This window comes from Heteronotia binoei, chromosome 10 (genome assembly GCF_032191835.1).
Source record: "Heteronotia binoei isolate CCM8104 ecotype False Entrance Well chromosome 10, APGP_CSIRO_Hbin_v1, whole genome shotgun sequence".
Classification (NCBI taxonomy): Eukaryota; Metazoa; Chordata; class Lepidosauria; order Squamata; family Gekkonidae; genus Heteronotia; species Heteronotia binoei.
The window spans coordinates 43,325,491-43,345,945 of record NC_083232.1 but is presented as its reverse complement, the minus strand read 5'-3'; the positions used below and the strand labels follow the sequence as shown (position 1 = coordinate 43,345,945).

At 40.8% G+C, this 20,455-nt stretch overlaps 1 protein-coding gene across 1 annotated transcript in view; it reads left to right on the top strand.

Moving 5' to 3' along the window:
* The window catches only part of CALCR (calcitonin receptor), a 104,638-nt gene extending 101,098 nt beyond the window's left edge, over positions 1-3,540 (top strand). The window contains exon 12 of the mRNA XM_060248495.1: positions 2,232-3,540. Within this exon, the coding sequence (XP_060104478.1) occupies positions 2,232-2,453 (222 nt within the window). The 3' untranslated portion in view covers positions 2,454-3,540. The remainder of the gene's footprint in view (positions 1-2,231) is intronic.
* The last annotated feature ends 16,915 nt before the right edge of the window (positions 3,541-20,455 follow it).

Below are 20,455 nucleotides of genomic sequence, written 5' to 3'. Positions count from 1 at the left end.
AGAGAGAGTCCCATGTTCCACATCCTTTGGAGTAACTTGCACAGGCTCTCAGCTTCACAAGTCTTCAGTACTACAAGAGCTTGGCTTGTAACACCAAAAACTTAGGTGACCCGAAATGCTGGATGTCTTAATCAACAGAAAAATATGGTGTAGCTTTTATTCATCTTTCTGTGATGTTTTCTTCCTACCACCCCACCCTTCAGAAGGAATTTATAGTGGTACAGTAAGCTGAGAAATCTCCAGTTCTCAAGCTGGACATAGGCAAGTTGTTTCAGCTTCAAGTCTTGAAGTTACAGGGAAAATAATACCAATCTACTTTACAGACTGGTTATAAGAGCACTTTTCTGCATCTATATACCTCTGTTTTCATTAGCAAGTATACAGAAGGACTCTGGCACAAATATTTTCTTCTTCCACATGCTTTTTCAATATTGACGCAAAAGTGCCATTATGTGAGTATTATCTTGATTTGTCTTGTAACCTCCATAAGCACAATTTAAAGTAGGACACTAGAGCAATTCCCATACTCTGGGAGGAGGGGGAAAGTGGCCTTTTTAAGGTCACCCAGAGAGGTCATAACTGAGATGAGGTCCAAGTGGGAACTTCCTGAATTGTAGCCATTACATGCTGTTTGTGTGGCTGATAAAATGAAGTACCTCTGACTTCCCTATCAAAGATAGGTATGAATGTGACACGGAAGGTATGCATGACACACACAAATGAAATGTTTTGAAGCTACAAGATATAAAATTTTAAAAACCCATTCTGATTTAGAGCTTTTACTTTGTGTCTTGGCCCACAGCATGGAAACTTGGCATGACATTAGCAGTTGCTTTCTAAATGAAGAAATAAATAAACAAAATGTCATGCTTTTTGTTTTAAAATCTTTAAAATCTACAGACAAAACACTTAAAACAGATGATGTTTACAAGCCATTTGCTATTCATGTCTGTCTCCATCATGTATGTGAAGTGCCACCAATCATAGCTAAACTATGGCAACCCCATAGGGTTTTTGTTAAGCAGAGGTGGTCTGGCATTGCCTTCCTTGCAAAGTCTTTGCTGGTGGTCTCCCATCAAAGTACTGTCCCTGCTTAGCTTCAAAGACCTGATGAGATCGGGCTATACTATGTCACTCCATATTACCCTCTCTCCACTACTACTTATCATATTCATTTCACTATTTTACTGTCAAGAGACAGAATCTAAATATATTGTCCAACGTGCAATTATTTAGGGTGTGAACAATTAACTAACAATTAACACTGTTAAGGTTGCATCTCCACACACACACAAAAATTAAAGACAGTTAAAATAAAAACACACAATGTTTGTTGGCTTTTAAAAATACCATCAGTTTAAAAGAATTCATACTAACATAGAGACCAGCATTATTTCACTTCAGTTTTCCCCTCCAGTTACCCAAACCATTATTTGTAAAAGTACATTCTGTTACATAGTAGCTGCAGTAGACATCCAGCAATATACTGTATTAGATGTTTGCCTAGCTTCTTTTCAGAACTATAGTAGTTTACATTAGAATGACATTTTCCTATGTACTCAGCTAACATCTGCAACATTTTACAATGTGATTTATTTCGTTTCTCTACTGAATACATTTTTCTCTACTGAATACATTTTTCTCAGAACAAATTATTTATCTAGTGTTGTTTTGATGGGTCTTGTTTTACTATAGAGGCAGAGCATTAAAATAAATGAATTTTTGACAGACATTGATTGCACCATTATATTGTAAAAATGAATCTTCACCATCAACTCTGTTTATGAAAAGCTACTTATTTAATCCTGTGAAAACATTCAGTGTGTATTTATGGGATACTGTAGATACAATGTATTAAACCTATTTGTATTCTAGCATCACTATTCCAGATGTGTTTAGGAAGGAGAACAGACATATACTGGACACTTTAGCCCTGTACATCTACAGTGAATGCATGTACATCTATTGTAAGAAAGAACTATCACACATTCACTTTACAAATGAAACCAGGGACTGATACCTGTATAAATGTGGGCTTGGAATCACACATTGAGCTGTACACACGTTGAACTTAACATGATAATTACCCAATGGACGTATAAGTAAAATTCAAGTGTACAATGTACATGCATTCACTGTAATTTGTGAGCAGGACTTTTGTCTGAATTTGTTTAGACTAGCCCCAAACCTCTCTTACCGCTAATCTTAACGCCAGTTTCTTTCACTCACAGGTTCAAGGAGCTTTGAAAAGACAATGGATGCAGTACAAAACCCAATGGGGTCAAAGACGCCGAGAACATTGCTCTACACGATCTACCTCCTATACAGCAACATCTATCACGGAGGTCCCCATTTATCTATATGCCCACGATTCCAACAGTGAACACTTTAATGGAAAGTATATAGATGACTCTGAACTTGTTGCATTAAAATCTGGAGAGACATCTGCCTAGCTGACATAAAGAGAATATGGTTTTCTGTATGTGCAGGAGACCATGAGGAGAAGACTTCAAGGCCATTGCAAGAGCAAGCTCTGTTAGATGACGAGATGTGTCATATGTAAACTACAGACACTCTGCTTTCTGATGGTGACAACTTCAAGAGAGTCAAAAAGAGAGGAAAGAAAGAGAGAGGGATAGAAGGAGAGGTGTTCACTGGATACAGTTGCCATGGAGGAAGGATCAAGGCTGAGCTACTCAGTGAGAAGAATGGCATTTCCCAAGTTTCAGAACACAGCCAATATATGAACTGAGGATTCTACATTAATAAACATTTCTATACGATGTCGCATGAAGATCTGGGAACTATCACTGTTTCTGTAAATTGATTTTTTTTGTTGTTGTTTCAACTAAGCTAAACACAAGAAAGAAATGGTCAGCAGTTATTGCCTAAAATATTTTTGCAGTAGACTTCTGATCCATAAACATGTCACCTGTCAGTGTCTTGGGGAAACATTGCATTTGAATACCTCCAGTGCTTTCTTAAGGGGTTTTGCAAAACAATTTTTAAAATATCATTCCATTTTATTTAAATCCTCAGTATCTCAAGAGGATGTTTTACAGTATTAATTTGATATCAAGCACAGAACTAAAAGCAAACTATTTATTGCGTCAAAAATGAAGCATGTGAGAAATACGGTGTGCTGTTGGACAATCTAATATGGGGACCCAAGAGACTTTGTTCAGAATGCTCGATAATGGTTGCTTGATAATTACCATTGATAGGGAAATGGTCAGCCATATTTGTCATCCCAGCAATCAGATATAGGGAACAACTTTTCGCTGTGAATAATCTGTGAAATGTACTTTGGAAATAGTTTCTTTTTAAATCTTACCATTGACATTTCTCTAGTTCCAATCATGCAAGCTTTCTTTTACCAATAAAGTTGTTGTCCTGTTTAAAGAGCCCAAAGTTCCATGGTGTAGTTAACCTTTAGGCCCAGTTCATAAGTTACTGTATAAATTATGCAACTGGTATAAAAGTTACTTCAGTGTGACTGCTCTGGATACAACAACTGCATAGCATAGCTGCGGAAAATGCCAGGGTTCACACCAATCCAGTGTTACTCTTCTGGGCACAGAGGTCACTTCAAACAAACCTTACAGGAATAGCATAGAGCGCAGAAATATGGCTCTCGTGCTGCTGCATGCAAAATATTGTGCCAGAATCTAGTGCCGCAACTGAAAGAAATCAAAGAAATTGTACATAAGCATGTTGTGCAATTGTTACATACTATCATTCCATGCCAGCTATTACGTTATGGTTGCAAATGGTACATGGGACTTCCCCTTCCACAATAAAGGTATAGAGTTGGAAGGGATCTTCAGGGTCATCTAGTCCATCAATGCTGCACATCTTTCCCCATCAGTGCTGCACATATATTCATTTATACATGGAGATTGGCTCCTTCCATTGGAATTCAGGTGTACTCAAGAAATCTGTGTACTCACTGTGTTGGAAAGAGTATATCTTTGTAATATATACAAAGTGGTGCTGGTACATTTTTCATCATAGGCTGCTGTACAACAAAGTTAAATTTTCACTAATGTGTTTACCCATGTGAAAAATGCACTTTCATACGTTATTAGATTAAATACCTTAAGTTCCTAGCTATGTTTTGTTTTTGAAAATTTGTAGAAAAGTGGATAGTTCCATCCAGGGGTGGAATTCTAGCAGGAGCTCCTTTGCATATTAGGCCATACACTCCTGGCCTTTTCTGTAAGCTCTTGGAGGATTGGCTACATCAAGGATGTGTGGCCTAATATGCAAAGGAGTTCCTGCTAGAATTTCACCCCAGTTCCATCCATTTGTCTGCATGTTTGGGTGACATATCTACTTAAATCTGAAAGTACCCAAAAGACATTTGTTCCCAAGAGCCAGGGAAGTTGTTGCATTGCTTCCAGGTGTTTGATGTAGAGAGATATATTATTGGGCATGTGTCAGAGTCCAAATTTACAATGTTTTCTGATTTGCAGGCTAATTTAAAGGTGGGTTGTCTTCACCAACACAGTATTTTCTAAGCCTAAAAATGGTGTTGCCAAAGATTATTTCAAGAGTCTGAGCATTTGGTCTTTCCTGAAATTTCATGCTGTATAATTGAGATATTAATTGAACAATCAGGTTGTAAAGAGTGTAAAGAGGATCTTGAGCTTGCATATGAACCAACCTTTCACAGAATGCATCAGATGTTCCTGTAAATCCACCCCATCTGACTCTCCACAAGCTCTAAGAATATTGTAAATATGAAAGAGTGACCGTTTTTAAATGATGCCTTTTCTTCATTTCACAAAAAAGGGAGAAATATAGAAGGGTCTTAAGTTGAAAGAAAAATATAAAACCCTACCCAGTGACTATTAAACTGTTTTAGATTTCAGTAACAGATATTTAAGCAAAGGCTGTGACTCTGGAATTGTTGAAATCAATGGGATTGAATAATGATTAATTTTGGTTGGAGCATAGCTATGGACTACATTGTGTCAGACATCACAGCCCTTCTCTTGTGATTATCAGATATATACATAATAATTACCAGGGCTTTTTTTGAACAGGAACGCAGTTCCGACTGGCCTGGTGTCAGGGAGTGTGGCCTATTATACAAATAAGTCTCTGCTGGATTTTTTTCTACAAAAAAGCCCTGTATAAAACAATTGTGACATCAGCAGGTGTGGCCTAATATGCAAATAAGTTCCTGCTGGATTTTTTTCTACCAAACAAGCCCTGCTAATTACATGTTGGATAGTTTGCTTGACTGATCTGTTTAAATTCATTCCTGCCTTTGTGCCAGGATTATTGGATGCATAGGGTTCCCAACCACCAGGTGGTAGCTGGAGATCTCTTGGGATTACACCTGATCTCCAGGTGATAAAGATCTGGAGAACAATGGCCACTTTGGAAGGTGGACTCTATGGCATTATAGCCTGTTGGGTTCCTTCTCCTTCCCAAACATCACCTTCCTCAAGCTACATCCCCAAGATTTCCATATATTTCCCAAGCCCAGCCTTATTAGACAAGGGTACTTATCAGCTTCAGGTTATGGTGGATCCTAGGCAACACAACCTCCGGTTCCCCCCTGCTCATGCATATAGCACATGCACAACACATCTTTACCTGGAGAAATAGGTGTCCTGACCCTTTTGTGCTCCTTGAGATTCCATCACATTTTGGGCAATTCCAGTCATGGGTTAAATATTAATTTGGTAACCTGCTTGGTGGGGAAAATGTAGACATTAAATGCACATTACATTGCCTGCCACTGAAATATTCCTGCTTTGCTTGAAATACGTAGCACAATAGGAACTATTTTTGACAAAGAACCATTTCTGTAATCCCATTCCTATTTTTGCTAGTATCTACACAAATTGAGAGGAAAATTATTTTTTGAAAGCAGGCAAACTTAACATAGAATGTAATATTTCAGAACATTTTTATGCTTCTTGAGCTTTATCCTAGGACATATAATTTCTAACTATAAATAAAATAGGGTAGTGAAACAGAACTGTACATAATGCATAGGGAATCTATTAAAAACCACTTGCTTTATTTATCTGTACAGCATTGTTCATGGAGGCTATGAAATCTGTGGATATTATCCTATTTTTACAACAAAAATGTTTGGCTTTGTAGAAACATCATGCTACTTGTTGAACTGTGATTATGTAAGAAAAGATGCTTCTAAATGTGTATGCAGCCACATCTTCAATGCTGGATGCATTCTTGTAGACTATAATAATGTTAAGATCAAATACCTCAACTTGCATACAGTTCTGATCTAGTGTCAAAGCATCCTATTGACAATGTGTAAAATAAATAGCAAATGAAAAAGAATAGGTCTGCAAAGAGGCCTGTTTTGTAAACCATCAAGACTGTCATAGAAAGATGACCACAGGCCAATTCATGAGAGTCTCAGAGGATCAGAAAGTATATTGACTATTTAGGAATTCTGGTCTCAGTGCCACTGAACTGAACTTTGCCTCATAGCCTACCCCCAAAAGATGGTGACGAAAATTATACATTTCCTTTTCCTTGTATCTTCAATGTAAGATGACTTAGAGAACATCATATTAGGTAGTGACTTCTAACGGCAGTCAATAATGTGACAGAGAAATGCACTGCAAGTTGCTGCTATGGTGTCAGCTGTTAGCCTACATATTAGGGGAGGATTAGAAAGAGTTTGACACAGGGGTACCATTTCCAGCAACAGCCCCATATCACTCCTAACCTATGGTACTGAAAAAGTATGTTAAATGCTAGTTGAATGCATAATGTCTTCTAATGGACTCAACATTTTTCTGGTAAGAAAGACTTTAATAGATGTGTGCTTCAGATCCCTTCTCTACAGGTGCTCTGCACAGATCAAAACCTTTTGTCACGACCAGTAAAAAGAATAAATGGATTAAACTATCTGAGTCCTCAGTCTTTCTCTTGAATATAGCCATGCAGTACTTGGCCTATATTGAAAATCTTTAGTATAAATCCGGGGGGGGGGGGGCAGGGGGGAGACTGTGGTCTGGGAGCCATATGTGGCTCTTTCACACATTGTGTGGCTCTTGATACCCCCAGCACCCTGCTGGCCAGCTTGGAGAAGGCATTTGTCGCTTTAAATCATTTCTCCAAGACAAGACAGCTGGCAGCTTGGAGAATACATTTAAAGTTACTTTATTTTCACCTCTCTCTCCTCCATTTATTTCCTTCCTTCCAGCTCTCGAACATCTCATGTTCATATCTTGCAGCTCTCAAATATCTGGTGCTTATTCTCTATGTTAAGCAGGTTTAGCCACCCTTAGTATAAATCTTTCCCTCTGCTTGACCACTTCATTTAATAAAACTTGAACCCATGTGAAATTCTTGCATTAATGATTTTAAAAGTGTGCAACACAACAAGAGGAAATGACGCATTATGAATCATTGATGCAATCTCATTTTTTTTTTGCATTTCCATGGCAAACTGTTCTTTCACAGCCCAGTCTGTTTTGTTGGTGGTGGTTAGTTGCAAGCAAGTCACAGCTGATTATAGTGACCCCTTAGGGCAGGGGTGTCAAATGACTCTGAGCCAGAACCAGCCTGCCCAGAACTTTAATCATGGGACTCTTTTTCCCCCCTCCTCCCCCTCCTGTCCTCACCTTTTGAATTTCTGAGGCTGCCAAAGTTCCCTGCTCTTTCTGCCTTGTCTTTGCCAGCTGCAGCAGGAAGCAAAGCTGCAAAAAAACATGGAATGGGTTTTCTGTTAAGGTCTCTGTGCCCACATAGACCTTAATGGAAAATCAGTTCCATGTTTTCCTTGCAACTTTGTCTGTGCTGCAATGAGTTTCAATGGAATGGAGATCAGTTTCACTTCTCAGCATTCCTACAGCCAGCTGAAGCTCATGTTTCTGGAATTGTGTCCTTGCAAACAAAGGGTTGATGCTCTGAGTCAGCTTTTCTCAGTTGAATGGACCTGAGAACTGGTGCCTAGTGAGTACTCTTAGCCTGAAAACCCACAGCCAAAGGGGAATATTACACTGGAGAGCCATTGCCAATCTGAGTAGACCCTGGCCGGGGGGAGGGGAAAGAAGCTTGAAAGCCATTTCATTGTTTTCCCCGGCTCAGAGCATTTTATATTTTTAGTTTCTGCTCTTTGTGCTTTTTCTTGATGTTTTGTTTTTAAAATTGCATTGCCAAATCCTACTATTCCCTTACCTTTCCATTTTAAACAAAATATTGCAAGAGTTTTAAGCATGTTTCTATTTTAAGTTAAAACATAATATTTTAGTTGTGTTTGTGTCCTTTATGATGTTTACATCTCCACCACCTCACATTACATGTTATGAGACTTGTGGCCCAACCCCACAAAGCCCCATTTGTGTCAGATCCAGCCCTCGTAACAAATAGTTTGACACCCCTGCTGTAGGGTTTTCAAGGCAAGATTGTTCAGAGATGGGTTGCCATTGCCTGTCTTTGCATGGAGGTCTCCCATCCAAATACTAGCCAGAGCCAACCCTGCTCAGCTTCGAAGAACTGACAAGATCAACCTAGCCTGGGTTATCCAGGTTAGGACCCAAGGTTGTTTAGGTGCAACTAATTTATTTCGGATTGGGCTGGCTAGATATCTGTATCTTGTAGACTAGCATGGCTCTTTTGTTAATAATTACGATAATTATGAAAACTGGTGCTTCATAATTATCAGAATTAATATGAAAATGAAACAAATTCCCTGTCCAAACAGCCTATTAACAACAACAAAATCCCATATTTTCTTTCATTTTGTTCTTTTTCTTTTGTTAATCTGTGTCTCTTACTGTTTTGCTGGTTTCACTTCTACAAGGCAGCCAGCCTTTTCCCAATAAGGGCACAGAGATTTTCTCAGGGGGGGGCAGAGAGAACAGACTCTGGGTTTTCTTGCTAGACTGCAAGGTTTAGCTACTAGGATTACGTACATGTGTGAGATAGTCCCATCCTGAAGGATATGTTGTGGGATTTTGCCTTTCTTTCTCCTTCCAGGGCTTGCCCTTCTCTACTGAATTCCCTTTGCAGTCTACACTCCCCTATTTGCCTGATGCTCCCCAAATATTTTTTAATTTTTATTTATTTACATTAAACTTATATCCTGCCCTCTCTGCAAATTGACTCAGGGCAGCTATCAACAACCAAAAATTACATATCAAAGCAATAAAACAAGATAATGATAAAAACTATAAAATTATAAATATTACATAATGGTGCTATTTACAACTTCATAGAAGTTCATGAATATTATCCCTGGTACAAGCAAATCTACTTCTATGCCCTCTTTGTGTCACCAAATGCCTCTTCCTCAGGCTACTGCTCTTCAAGCTAAGTGGCTGTTTGGAATCTTTCCTGTCAGTTCTCCCATAGACATTTATGTTAAACATGGGCACAGTTAATTGCTTCAAAAAGTGGAACAGTTTTGTTATTTCTGTTGGAAATTTGGCAGTATGGGTATCATATGGGAGTACTGCAGACCCCTTCGTGTTGTCCAAGTTGGATGGAAAACCATATTAGTTACAAAATAGTATTATAAAAATGAAACAACATTAACTAAATGATAATGAAACAAAACTATAGGAAACACCCCTATAATGAATCAAAAAAAAGAAACAAACATGTACAAGTCTAATATCTTAAGATGCATTATTCTTGCATAAAATCATATATTAAATATCCTTTTCATAATAGCTATCTCTTCTATATTCATGTTGCAAATGTCTCTGACTTATTTGCTTTACTTATTTATTTTCTTCATTTCTCTCTAAGGGAACCCAAAGTGGCTTGCATCTTTTCCTTCTCAATTTTATCCTCACAACAAATCTGAGGCAAGTTTGGGCTAAGAGGCTGTGACTGGCCCAAGGTCATCCAGCAACCTTCCATGGCAGAGTAGGGTTTTGAACCTGAGTCTCCCAGATCCAATCCAACTATACAACACTGATGTAAAGTATTTCTCGCTGAAAATAATGGAAACATAAATGAATCCATGTCAAAATAAATAATACAAAAATTGGTGGAATTGTTGAAAACAAACATTTTTACATTGCTGCCTTGCAAATAGATTATATATCACAATTGACAAATGGTGATATGAGAAAAAGAGGCAAGAAATACTTTGACATTTTAGTTCAGAGGGCAGCCATGTTGATCTGCAGTAGAACAGCGGGATTCAAGTCCAGCAGCATCTTGCAGACCAATAAGATTTTCAGGGTATGACCTTTTGAGAGTCAAAGCTCATATCCCGGAAATCTTGCTAGTCTCTAAGATGCTACCAGACTCAAATCTAGCTGTTTGGCATTTTAATGTAGGTTTCAGTGAAGGTCAGTTGTAGCATTTTGGAGGGAGGATCATTTTGTAGTCTGAGACATATATAATCTTAATAAGTTGTGCTTGCTAACATTTGAAAGTGCCATAATAGGCCCACAGACCAAGAATAGCTCCCAGTTGCTATATGGCCCAGTAGCCACTGTTGACTACTATATGACAGCCTTTCAAGTACATCAAGAGTGCGTTACTAGCCCAAGGTCATCCATAGAAGAGCATGGATTTGAACCTGAAGTCTCAGAACTTCCTGTTCTCAGTGGAACAGTCTTCCTTGGGAGGTGGTGGGCTCTCCTTCCTTGGAGGTTTTTAAACAGAGGCTAGATGGCCATCTGACAGCAATGCTGATTCTGTGAATTAAGCAGATCATGAGAAGGATTGCATCAGGAAGGGTTGCATCAGTGCTTAGTTCTTGTGGGCTCCTTCTTACACTCCTGAGAAAATGCTGGTTGACAATTTGGGGTCAGTCAGAAATTTTTCGCCAGGCCAGATTGGCAAGGGCTTTTGCCATCTTCTGGGCATGGAGCAGGGGTCACTGGGGATGTATGTGTGTGTGTGGGGGGGGGGGGGTTATTTGTGAATTTCCTGCATTATGCAGGGGGTTTAACTAGATGACTGGAGGTCCCTTCCAACTCTATGATTCTATGACCTCACCTTTCCCTGCCCCCATAGACAAATACTCTTAAGCTTGATCATCCTATTTTATAACTTCATTTATATTACTGTAAAAATTGCCAGCAACTAGTTCCAAAAAAATATATTATTATTATTGCCTAACAATAATATTATTAATGAATAACAACAACAACAATAATAACAATACTTGAGCTTGAACACATGGTACACAGCAACTTATGTCCCTCCTCAGGTAGCCTTTCCAACATTATTTGAGTAATGCTAGAAACTCCAGGAATCCATGCAGGAGCTCCTTCGCTGCCCCTCATGGAAACTGAGGCAATGCATGCAAGAGAAGGAGCTACGGAGTGGGCTCCTCTCACATAAAAACACAAGAGAAGCCATATTGGAACAGGCCAATGGCCCATCCAGTCCAATACTGTGTGTCACACAGTGACCAAAATGCAAGTGCCATCAGGAGGTCCATCAGCGGGGCCAGAACTCCAGAAACCAGGGCTAGCCCTGCCACTAAGCAAACTAGGCAATTGCCTAGGGCACTGGCCTTCTGGGGGTACCAAATTGGGCACCTCCATGTGACTCAGTGATGTTATTAGTGTGTGGAGGGGCACCAGAAGTTAGCCTTGCCTATGGTGCCAGACAGCCTAGGGCCTTCCAAGCATCAAGAATATAGTGCATCACTGTTCCAGACATAGTGTTCCATCCATACATTGTGGCTAATAGCCATTGATGGACCTCTGCCCTATATGTATACCATTGGCCTATCATGGCAAAGGCTGCCCAGTAGAAGTTTTTTCACATCACTTTCTATCAGATCCTCTTAACTGGAGATGCTGGAGATCACACTAAGGACCTTATGCTTTATAAATTAGCCATGGCTACCCCTATGGGTTAGTTATATGGTAAGACTGAAACATGGATGAGGAGTTCCCCCCCTCCTTGACAATAACTTTTATTGGTTGACCTTAAGCCAAGGCAATTCCTTCCAGTTTAACCTGACTTTGATTAAGAAATTATAAAATAACTCCATCTATTCATTCACTGCCACAGGAAGTAGCAGCGGCTACAAGCATAGACAGCTTCAAGAGGTGTTTGGATAAGCATATGGAGCAGAGGTCCATCAGTGGCTATTAGCCACAGTGTATCATTGGAACTCTCTATCTGGGGCAGTGATGCTCTGTATTCTTGGTGATTGGGGGCATGGTGGGAGGACTTCTAGGTCGTTTTCACACTCACCTCCAGCTGGCGCGACCTCCCTCTTCACCGCGCAGGATCTGCGCGGATTTCCCACTAAATGCCGCAGAGCAGCCTTTTGCGCCGGAAACTCCCGGCGCAAAAGCCGCTCAAACGTAAACCTCCAAAAAGCAGTTTCCGGCGCAAAAGGCTTTTGCGACGGGAGTTTCCGGCGCAAAAGGCTGCTCTGCGGCATTTAGTGGGAAATCCGCGCAGATCCTGCGCGGTGAAGAGGGGGGTCGCGCCGGCTGGAGGTGAGTGCGAAAACGACCCTAGTGTCCTGGCCCCACTGGTGGACCTCCTGATGGCACTTGGGTTTTTTTCCCACTGTGTTGAACTGGATGGGCCATTGGCCTGATCCAACACGCTTCTCTTATGTTCTTACTGTCAGGGAAGGAAGGTGGGATATAAACACAAGCAAGGAATGAGATATCCGTGAACAATGTCAAAAACAGGCTCATCACCATATCTGCTTATTGGTGAGAACTAGCCCTGTTTATCTTCTAATGGAGAGAATCTCAGCTCAGGACTACCACAGAGCCAAAGAAATCAGGTCTTATTAATAGGACCCCAGATCCAGTAGTACCACAGACCAAGGGCCAAACAAGATGAAAATGGATCCCCAGTCCACCTGAGGGATATACCTCCATCTTGTAGGAATAAGTTCCCAACAGAGAACTCCTTTTAACAGCCCTGTGGGGAGGGGGATCCAAATCTGGTTGGAACCATCATGGTGCTGGGGAGGTGGAGCTCTTGCCTCCCTTCCATACCATTTTCCCAACCTTAAATGGCATCAAGGGGCATTTTTTGCCCATGTGTCCTCAGGTGCCATTTTGGGTTTGAAAAACAGTATGAGGAAGGCTAAAGCCCTACCATGCATGGTAGTCCTAACCAGAATCATGTTTCCTCCTGTCCAGGGTCCGAGGCCCCGTCCTTCCTCCTGGGCCTCCCGGACGGGAGGTCTGGGCCATCGGCAGTTGCAGAGCAGGGAATCCAAGCCACCCCCCCTTGGGAAGACATGACTTCCAGCAACATGTCCCCCTGTAGATGTCGTGGGTGTAACAAGCCACAGGGCTGCAGAAGCTGCCGCACCTGGGTCCCACAAAGATTGGCCAGGGGCGAGGGAAGCGGGGGTGGGGATGGGGATATAGGGACCATGCTGAGGAACTGCCAGGGAGGAAGGGCCCGTGGCTTACTCCGAGGAAGGTACACAGAGAAAGGAAAGGAAAAAGAATGGAGTAAGACGTGGGAAGAGCTGGGTGGGGGCTAAGGGTGACGCTAACCCTCCCCCCGGTCTCCATTCTGAGGCAGAGTTCAGGCTGGAGTCGGACCCTAGACCTAGAGCCTGCTGACATGCCCCCAGCCAATGCATCTGCCCCGCGAACGGACACCTCCCATAAAATTGTTAAAAGGAGTTCCCTGACTTGCACTCACTCAACAAAATGGTCTTGTATCTCTGGAGCAGCCTCAGGGATGCTGTACTATCTAGGTCAGCCTTCAGTCACCCTCAAATGGTCTTCTGGAGTAGATCTTTCCAGCATAGGAAAAACAACAAGAGTGGGTGGCAACCAAAACGTCTTTAAAATCATGAATTATATAACATGACAGCATAAGAAGAAATCTTGTAGATCAGACCAAGGATCCATAGACAAGCACTGTGCATATGGTGTCATTCCAAGAGCTTCTAAATGGTGTGAAGGCCAAAGTTCTCACTTCCCCCCACTTCCACTGTAATAGGAATTCATTGGCCTATTATCTTTCAACATGTAGATTTTGTTATCATTATAAAGAGATACTGATAGACTTATTCTGCAAATGGTGGTGAGAAGTGCCATTGAGTCACAGCTGACTTATGGCTACCCTGTAAAAAAAAGATGTTTAGCTATATGATTTGTCCCTCTGCTGTAGCCTGGTCTATTTACTCAGTTGGGGTCCATTATCAGTCCAAGGATTTTGCACATGTGCTGATCTATCAAATATATATTGCTGTTACTGGCTTGCAGAAGAAGCATTTCAGTCCTGCTAATTTGGGGTGGGGGACAGCACTACACACTTGTTTCCTCATACAGTATTTATCTCATCCCCTATAAGCACATACCTGCCTGGCCAATAGCTGTGCCCTAAGCTACCCTAATTTTTGAATCTTATGTATCACAGGTTGGTAGAATACCCAATGATGACAACTATTCTAGATGTACAGTCTGTAGCAACAGAATAAACACAGACCGATTTCCCACTCACCCTACACTGCTCTGACAGTCCTCTTTTCAAAATGATGTCCTTCCAATTTCCCACTATCTGCCCCAGGGCTTCAGCTTGCTTCAGCATTTTTGCATGGCAACAAGAAACTGGTTTTTAGCGGTTTCTGTTTACCGCGCAAAAACGCTGAAGGCCCGGGGCAGATAGTGGGAAATTGGAAGGACACCTCACAGAAAAAGAGGAATGTCAGAGCAGCATAGGGTGAGTGGGAAATTGGCCCCAGAGTTCAGTAGCACTTTAAAGACATTTAAAACATCTTTTCCAGCATAAGCTTTCGGGAGCTCAGTTCATCCTCTATATGAGGTGTACTTGCCAATTTATATACACAACAAGATGAAAATGGATCCCCAGTCCACCTGAGGAATATACCCCCTCAGTGATTACAAAGAGATACCAATTCAAAACAAGACCCAACCCAAAGAGAGATAATCTCACTCAAAGTGGGTGTGAAACAGTCCCAACGCGTTGTGAGATATAAAACATAGTGCAGGGTGAAATGAGATGACCAGATACAGTAGGAAGTCACAGAGGTATAGCTGAAGAAATTAATGTTATAAAGGATGATTGCCAAGGTAAGGGTTCATATAACTCTTCAGTGAGTCCTCACCAAAGAGGGACTGCAAAGGCCACTTTGTGGCTTGAAGATGGAAGACAGAAAAACCTATTTGAATCTGCACATAAGAGCCATATTAAATCATATTAAATTCATATTAAATCTTTTCCAGCACATAAGGACTGGAAAGCCCACAAAAATAGTGTTTATTTTACTACTTTATGACAAAGTTTTCTGAAACACATATCCATTCTTTTTGTTAAATTGTATCCATCCCCTTATTGTCAAAACCTATTCAGTGAAATACGAAACAGAAGGAAAGTAGTCCATGCTGTTGTGGCAACAGAGATTCTATATAATAATCAGGAAGAATGAAGCAAGCAGCAGAACTGCAAAACTGCATACTCCAGCAAATATTTTGTCTTCCAAAAAATAAATTTCGCAAAGTTGCAATTGCAAAGAAGAGACAAATCATTACTAATTTCATTTTTGCATGACATTTTGGGGGTTCTGAATTCATCTAACTGCTAGGGGAGGGAACGGATTCTCTGTTTAAGTGGATAAAGATGTTGGAAGCTTTACAGCTTTACCCTCAAGCTATCATCAATTATATTATAGGGAATAGGCGATCCATAAATTGAATACATAAATAAATAAACAAACAAACACTATGTCTAAATTTGCTAACAGTTCTGTTTCCTCTATATACATTTTCTACAGAATCAATGCAAAACATCAGAAGTCAGGAACTATTGTTTTTTAATTGCAGAACAGAATGTAGTAGAGCCAATGACCCAATAGCAGAAGGAGTTCAAGGAGTGAATTACTCCCCCTTCTCCTGCAGCCCTTGGCTTAACCCCCTCCCCAAATGCTGCTCTTGAGGCTTAGTAGACCTTGAGAACTCAGTGGAATTAGAGGGGAGGTAGTTTGAGGGGAAAGTCATAGAGATAACAAGCTCTTCTGCAACCAGAGCAAGAGCTGAAGGGGGTCTGCCAATTTCCTGTTCTGTCCACAGCTCTCCTGTGGTGCATACTGTTCCTTAGGATTTCCTAACCCTCAGAAACAGCTTTTTCAAGGCCTCAAGGGGCTTTGGAGGGAAGGCTGCAGGGCACAATAATTCAAGGCTTATTCAAGGCTCACAGTATTTAACCTCTGCTTGGTTTCAAGGCAAACCTCTATGTGGTTTCACTATTTGAAAATAGGACCCTTGCTTTGTTGTTAGCATCTTAAAAGAGAGGGGGGGGGGGGGGACATGGCTTTTAAAATTATGTCTGTTTCCCAGCTTTAAAATGGTAATAACAAAAGAGGAGTCCTGGTTCTAAATGCAAACAGAGTGGAGGTAAAAGGGTTAAACCCCCTTCCATTCCCCACATAGCCCTGAAACAAATTGAGGCTGTATGAGCCTGTGATGTGTATGTTATGGATGAAATGATACACATGATCCTCATCTCATTAGTTTGACAAAAGAAGTCACAGAAGTAGGGAATGACTAGTTGTCACATTCATATTGTGATAAAATGAGAGATACCCATGAATAGAGAAACATTTTCCTTTTAACTGCTCTCAAATCTACCCAACTTCAATTTGTAAGAGAGTCAAAACAACATCCGAACTGTGCTCTCCGTTACCTTTCAATTCTCTGACCCACCTGACATTGTTACATCTTGTGAAAAACACTATTTCCAAAATATATTTTGTACAAGTTGTTCCTTGTATCTTTCAGCTCTATAAACACACCAGACCCCCTTCATTCATCTATACAGAATAACTGCCACTCACTCTTAGATTCCATACGTTAAGCTAAACAGAACCCCCACTTTGCTTACAAAACAGCCAGTTTGGTATAGTGGTTGAATGCACAGACTCTAATCTGAGAAAACCAGATTTGATTTTCCACTCCTCCACATGTAGTTGCTAAGTGACCTTGGGTCAGTCACAGTTCTTGAGAGAGCTGCTGTCTCAAGAGCCATTCTCTCAGAGCTTTCTCAGCCCCACCAACCTCACAGCGTGTCTGTTGTGGGGAGAGGAAGTGAAAGGAAATTGTAAACTGCTCTGAGACTCTGAGTGAAGGGCAGGGTATAAATCCAATCTCCTCCTCTTCATCTTTTTCATTGAAAGGATGCAAGTGGTTATTTAATCACAGTAATCCACCCAGACTGAGCACTGATGGTTGCTTTAGATTCATTAGAAGTGAGCTGCATGCCAAAGCAAGTTACTACCACATGTGAATCCTTTTGAGGATCCGGTGCTCCACATGCAATTTCCTTGGCTGGACAACAGCAGATATATTCAAAATTTCTCCTTTTTGGATCAGAACCCCATGAGGAGGACCAAGCAGATGACTGAGGCCGTCAGATGTGAAAATGCTTTGCAGTCTGGAAATTATCTTTCTCACATATCCCACCACCCTCTAACCATGAACAGGTGACCGTCATCACCATGATGGAAAGACATCTCTGTACAGCAGTGTACATATATATGTATCCAGGCCTTGGATTCAGCAAGAGCTCACAGGAGTGCAGCTCCTGACCTTTCTGATGCCCCCCTCCTCACCTACCTACCTTGTCCATTGAATAGTATGTGCAGCTGCATAACAATCCCTGGATGAGCTCCACCACCTATTTTTCTACAAAACAACCCCACTATGTATCTCCTACATTCAAGTTCAGGAGCACCTTAGAGACCAATAAGATTTTCAGGGCATAAGCATTCAAGAGTCAAAGTTTCCTTCAGCAGATGTTAGTGATATTGTTGGTCTGAAAGGTGCTCCTGGACTCAAATCCAGCTGTTCTGCCGTAGACCAACATGGCTACCCTCTGAAACGAAATATTTACCTCCTGGCACTGCACAGAAAAATCTTTGGATACAAACTAGCACACTAGCTTCCTTGTCATCCAATTACACTGCTTCACTCTGTTTCATTGTGCCGAGGTCATCTCAGCAGATGCTGATTAAAAAAAATAAAACCTGTTCATTTGTTCACTTAAATGTTTTACAGATCATTACGACTGGATGCTCTCTGATTGTAATAGCATGCAAAAAATACAAACAATTGCTTCCTGCTGGTGTTAGTTTCTGTTATCTACATAGATACTTAATCAAATATTTATAGAAAAATGACATGAATGTGGATTACGTTTCACCAGGAAGCAATAGACAAATCTAACCAGACAGATTTGCACCATTAAACGTAATGTCCAAAACAATGCTAATGATGATAACTGTGCTTTCAAAGCAGATCTGCTGTGAATCCTATGCAGGTTTATCCCATCAGCTTAGGGCTACATTGTGTTTTCTTAGGGCTACATTGGGTTTTATACATGTGTGTTTGTTATACATAGCTGTGGCACTGATCTGATAATCATGTTGGCTACATTTTATGAGAAATCTTTTAATTTGTGTATTTATCCATTACTTCTTTCATTCCAATCTCATTTGAAATCCAAAAGTCAAGTAATTTGCATTAATGCTTAGCAAGTCATGTCCAAATTCTAAAATTGATGTGTCATCGGTTTAGACTTTGGGATGAAAATAAGTCATTGTGGGCTGAAAACAACCTACTGATTTCAGCTGGTAGCACACATTATAATAAACATTTTCCTGATTGAATTCCAGTGATGTGTACAGGATGGAATGGGAAGCCATTTGTTTTCTAAATTTTCATTGTACATCTGTATCACTAAAGAAAGAAAATGTCCCGCCAACCCACCCACCCATGTTTTTATCAATAGATTTCAAGTTGTGCAACTATGAATGCTAAGATTTATTGAAAGTTAAACTAGGATTCCTTAATTATGGGTGGCAGATCAATATACCTAGAAGTATGTAGGTATACTGCATTCTGAAAATATACATAAATATTGCTATTTTGGGTCATTATTATGATCCTCCAAATCTAGACAAATCTAGGATTCTTAGGCACAATGAAAAGGGGGGTGGGGGAGAGAACCCTAAAAAAAAAACTGTGTTGTTTTCCTGTTTGAATGCTTACCATCAGCAACAGGCATCTTGTTTTTCTTTGACCATCCCAATTTCCAATGACATTTCTCCCAGTCATATCCTTGCAAGGGATCAGGCGGCAAGTGCTCCCAAGTAATCACCTTTGGAACAAGCCCCAGAGAATTAATTTCTGCAAAAGAGCCTGTGTTGAGCAGTGAGTGCTCAGGTTATTCCACCTGCAGCTCCAAATTTATTCAAATAACTTCCCAATGGATGCATTGGGAAGTTATGCAAATAACTTCCTCTAGGATCAAGGAAAAGGTTGGAGGGGAACAATCATGTCACCCTTAGTCAGCAAAATCATTTTCTGTGACTTTGAAAGTGACATTCTTGGAGTTGGCGTGTGACTCTGATTAAAAGCAGAGAACTTTGAGACAGCTCTTAAAAAACATATGTAGCTTAGCCCTCAGGCTCCCATGTCCCAGTCCTTTGCTACCTCTTCATCCTCTCTGCCTCCTAGAATTCCTTAAATACTAATAGTAATTAAGGTACCCCTGCAGCGGACATCCAGCATGAAGACTAGTGTCTCATAGCAATTAGATGATTGAGTCGTCACATTCAATCACACACAGAGACATGCTGTATTTTTTTAAATGAACAATTTCCAAAAATGGGGAGACTTTCCACAAAGGAAGCCTTCCTTGCTTTGTGAAAGGAAACAACAGACAACAACAAGGAAGGATGGCAACTGCAGTTTTCAGCAATAGGAATTTTTTCATTGTATGTCATTGTAAGATTTACACTAAAAGCAGATGCAGGCAGGATTTTCTAAAAATGCCCCCATTCCCGCAGTGGAGAGTAGTGCACCTGTGCCAAAAGTCATTTCCTTTGTCCATCCTGCTTGCAACTTGGGGGGAGCAGATTAGAGCAGGACTACATTTGGTGCTAATTTGATCCCACTGTCTTGAACTGGCAATGTCCTACCTGAACATCAGCAATCGCAATAAAGGTCCCCCATCCCAAATCCTGGATCTGAAATTAAAACCTTTTCTTTGCTGGAGCACAGCCCTACCTGAGAGTCAGCTCATTCACTAATGCTAGTCCAGTAGCATCAGTGCCAGACTTGGACCAGGGATTGCCTTTGAAACACCAAATCAACTGAGTGACCAGGGCTGCCAAGAGCCACCATGAACCCCCAGACAAAGATTCTACCTGGGCCTCCCCATGTGACCATTATCCAAACCAAATATATCAAAACATATCACTTTGTTTGCTGCTACCATGAATCTATAGTAATAAAGGAATCAGCCTGTCTTTCCATTTATGACAGGCATAACTCATCAGAAAATAAAGCTAGGAGACTTAAAATTGGCCATCGGCTTTAGGATAATTGTGGGAGTTTCAGGGTCAAGGGTGAAAGGCATGGGAATAACCTAGCCTGAGACAAACACACCCACCCCTGTGCTATTCTCAGTGGAAGCTAAGGGTTTATGTGGGAGGTATAACTCATCAGAAAATAATGTCACATATTAGAAA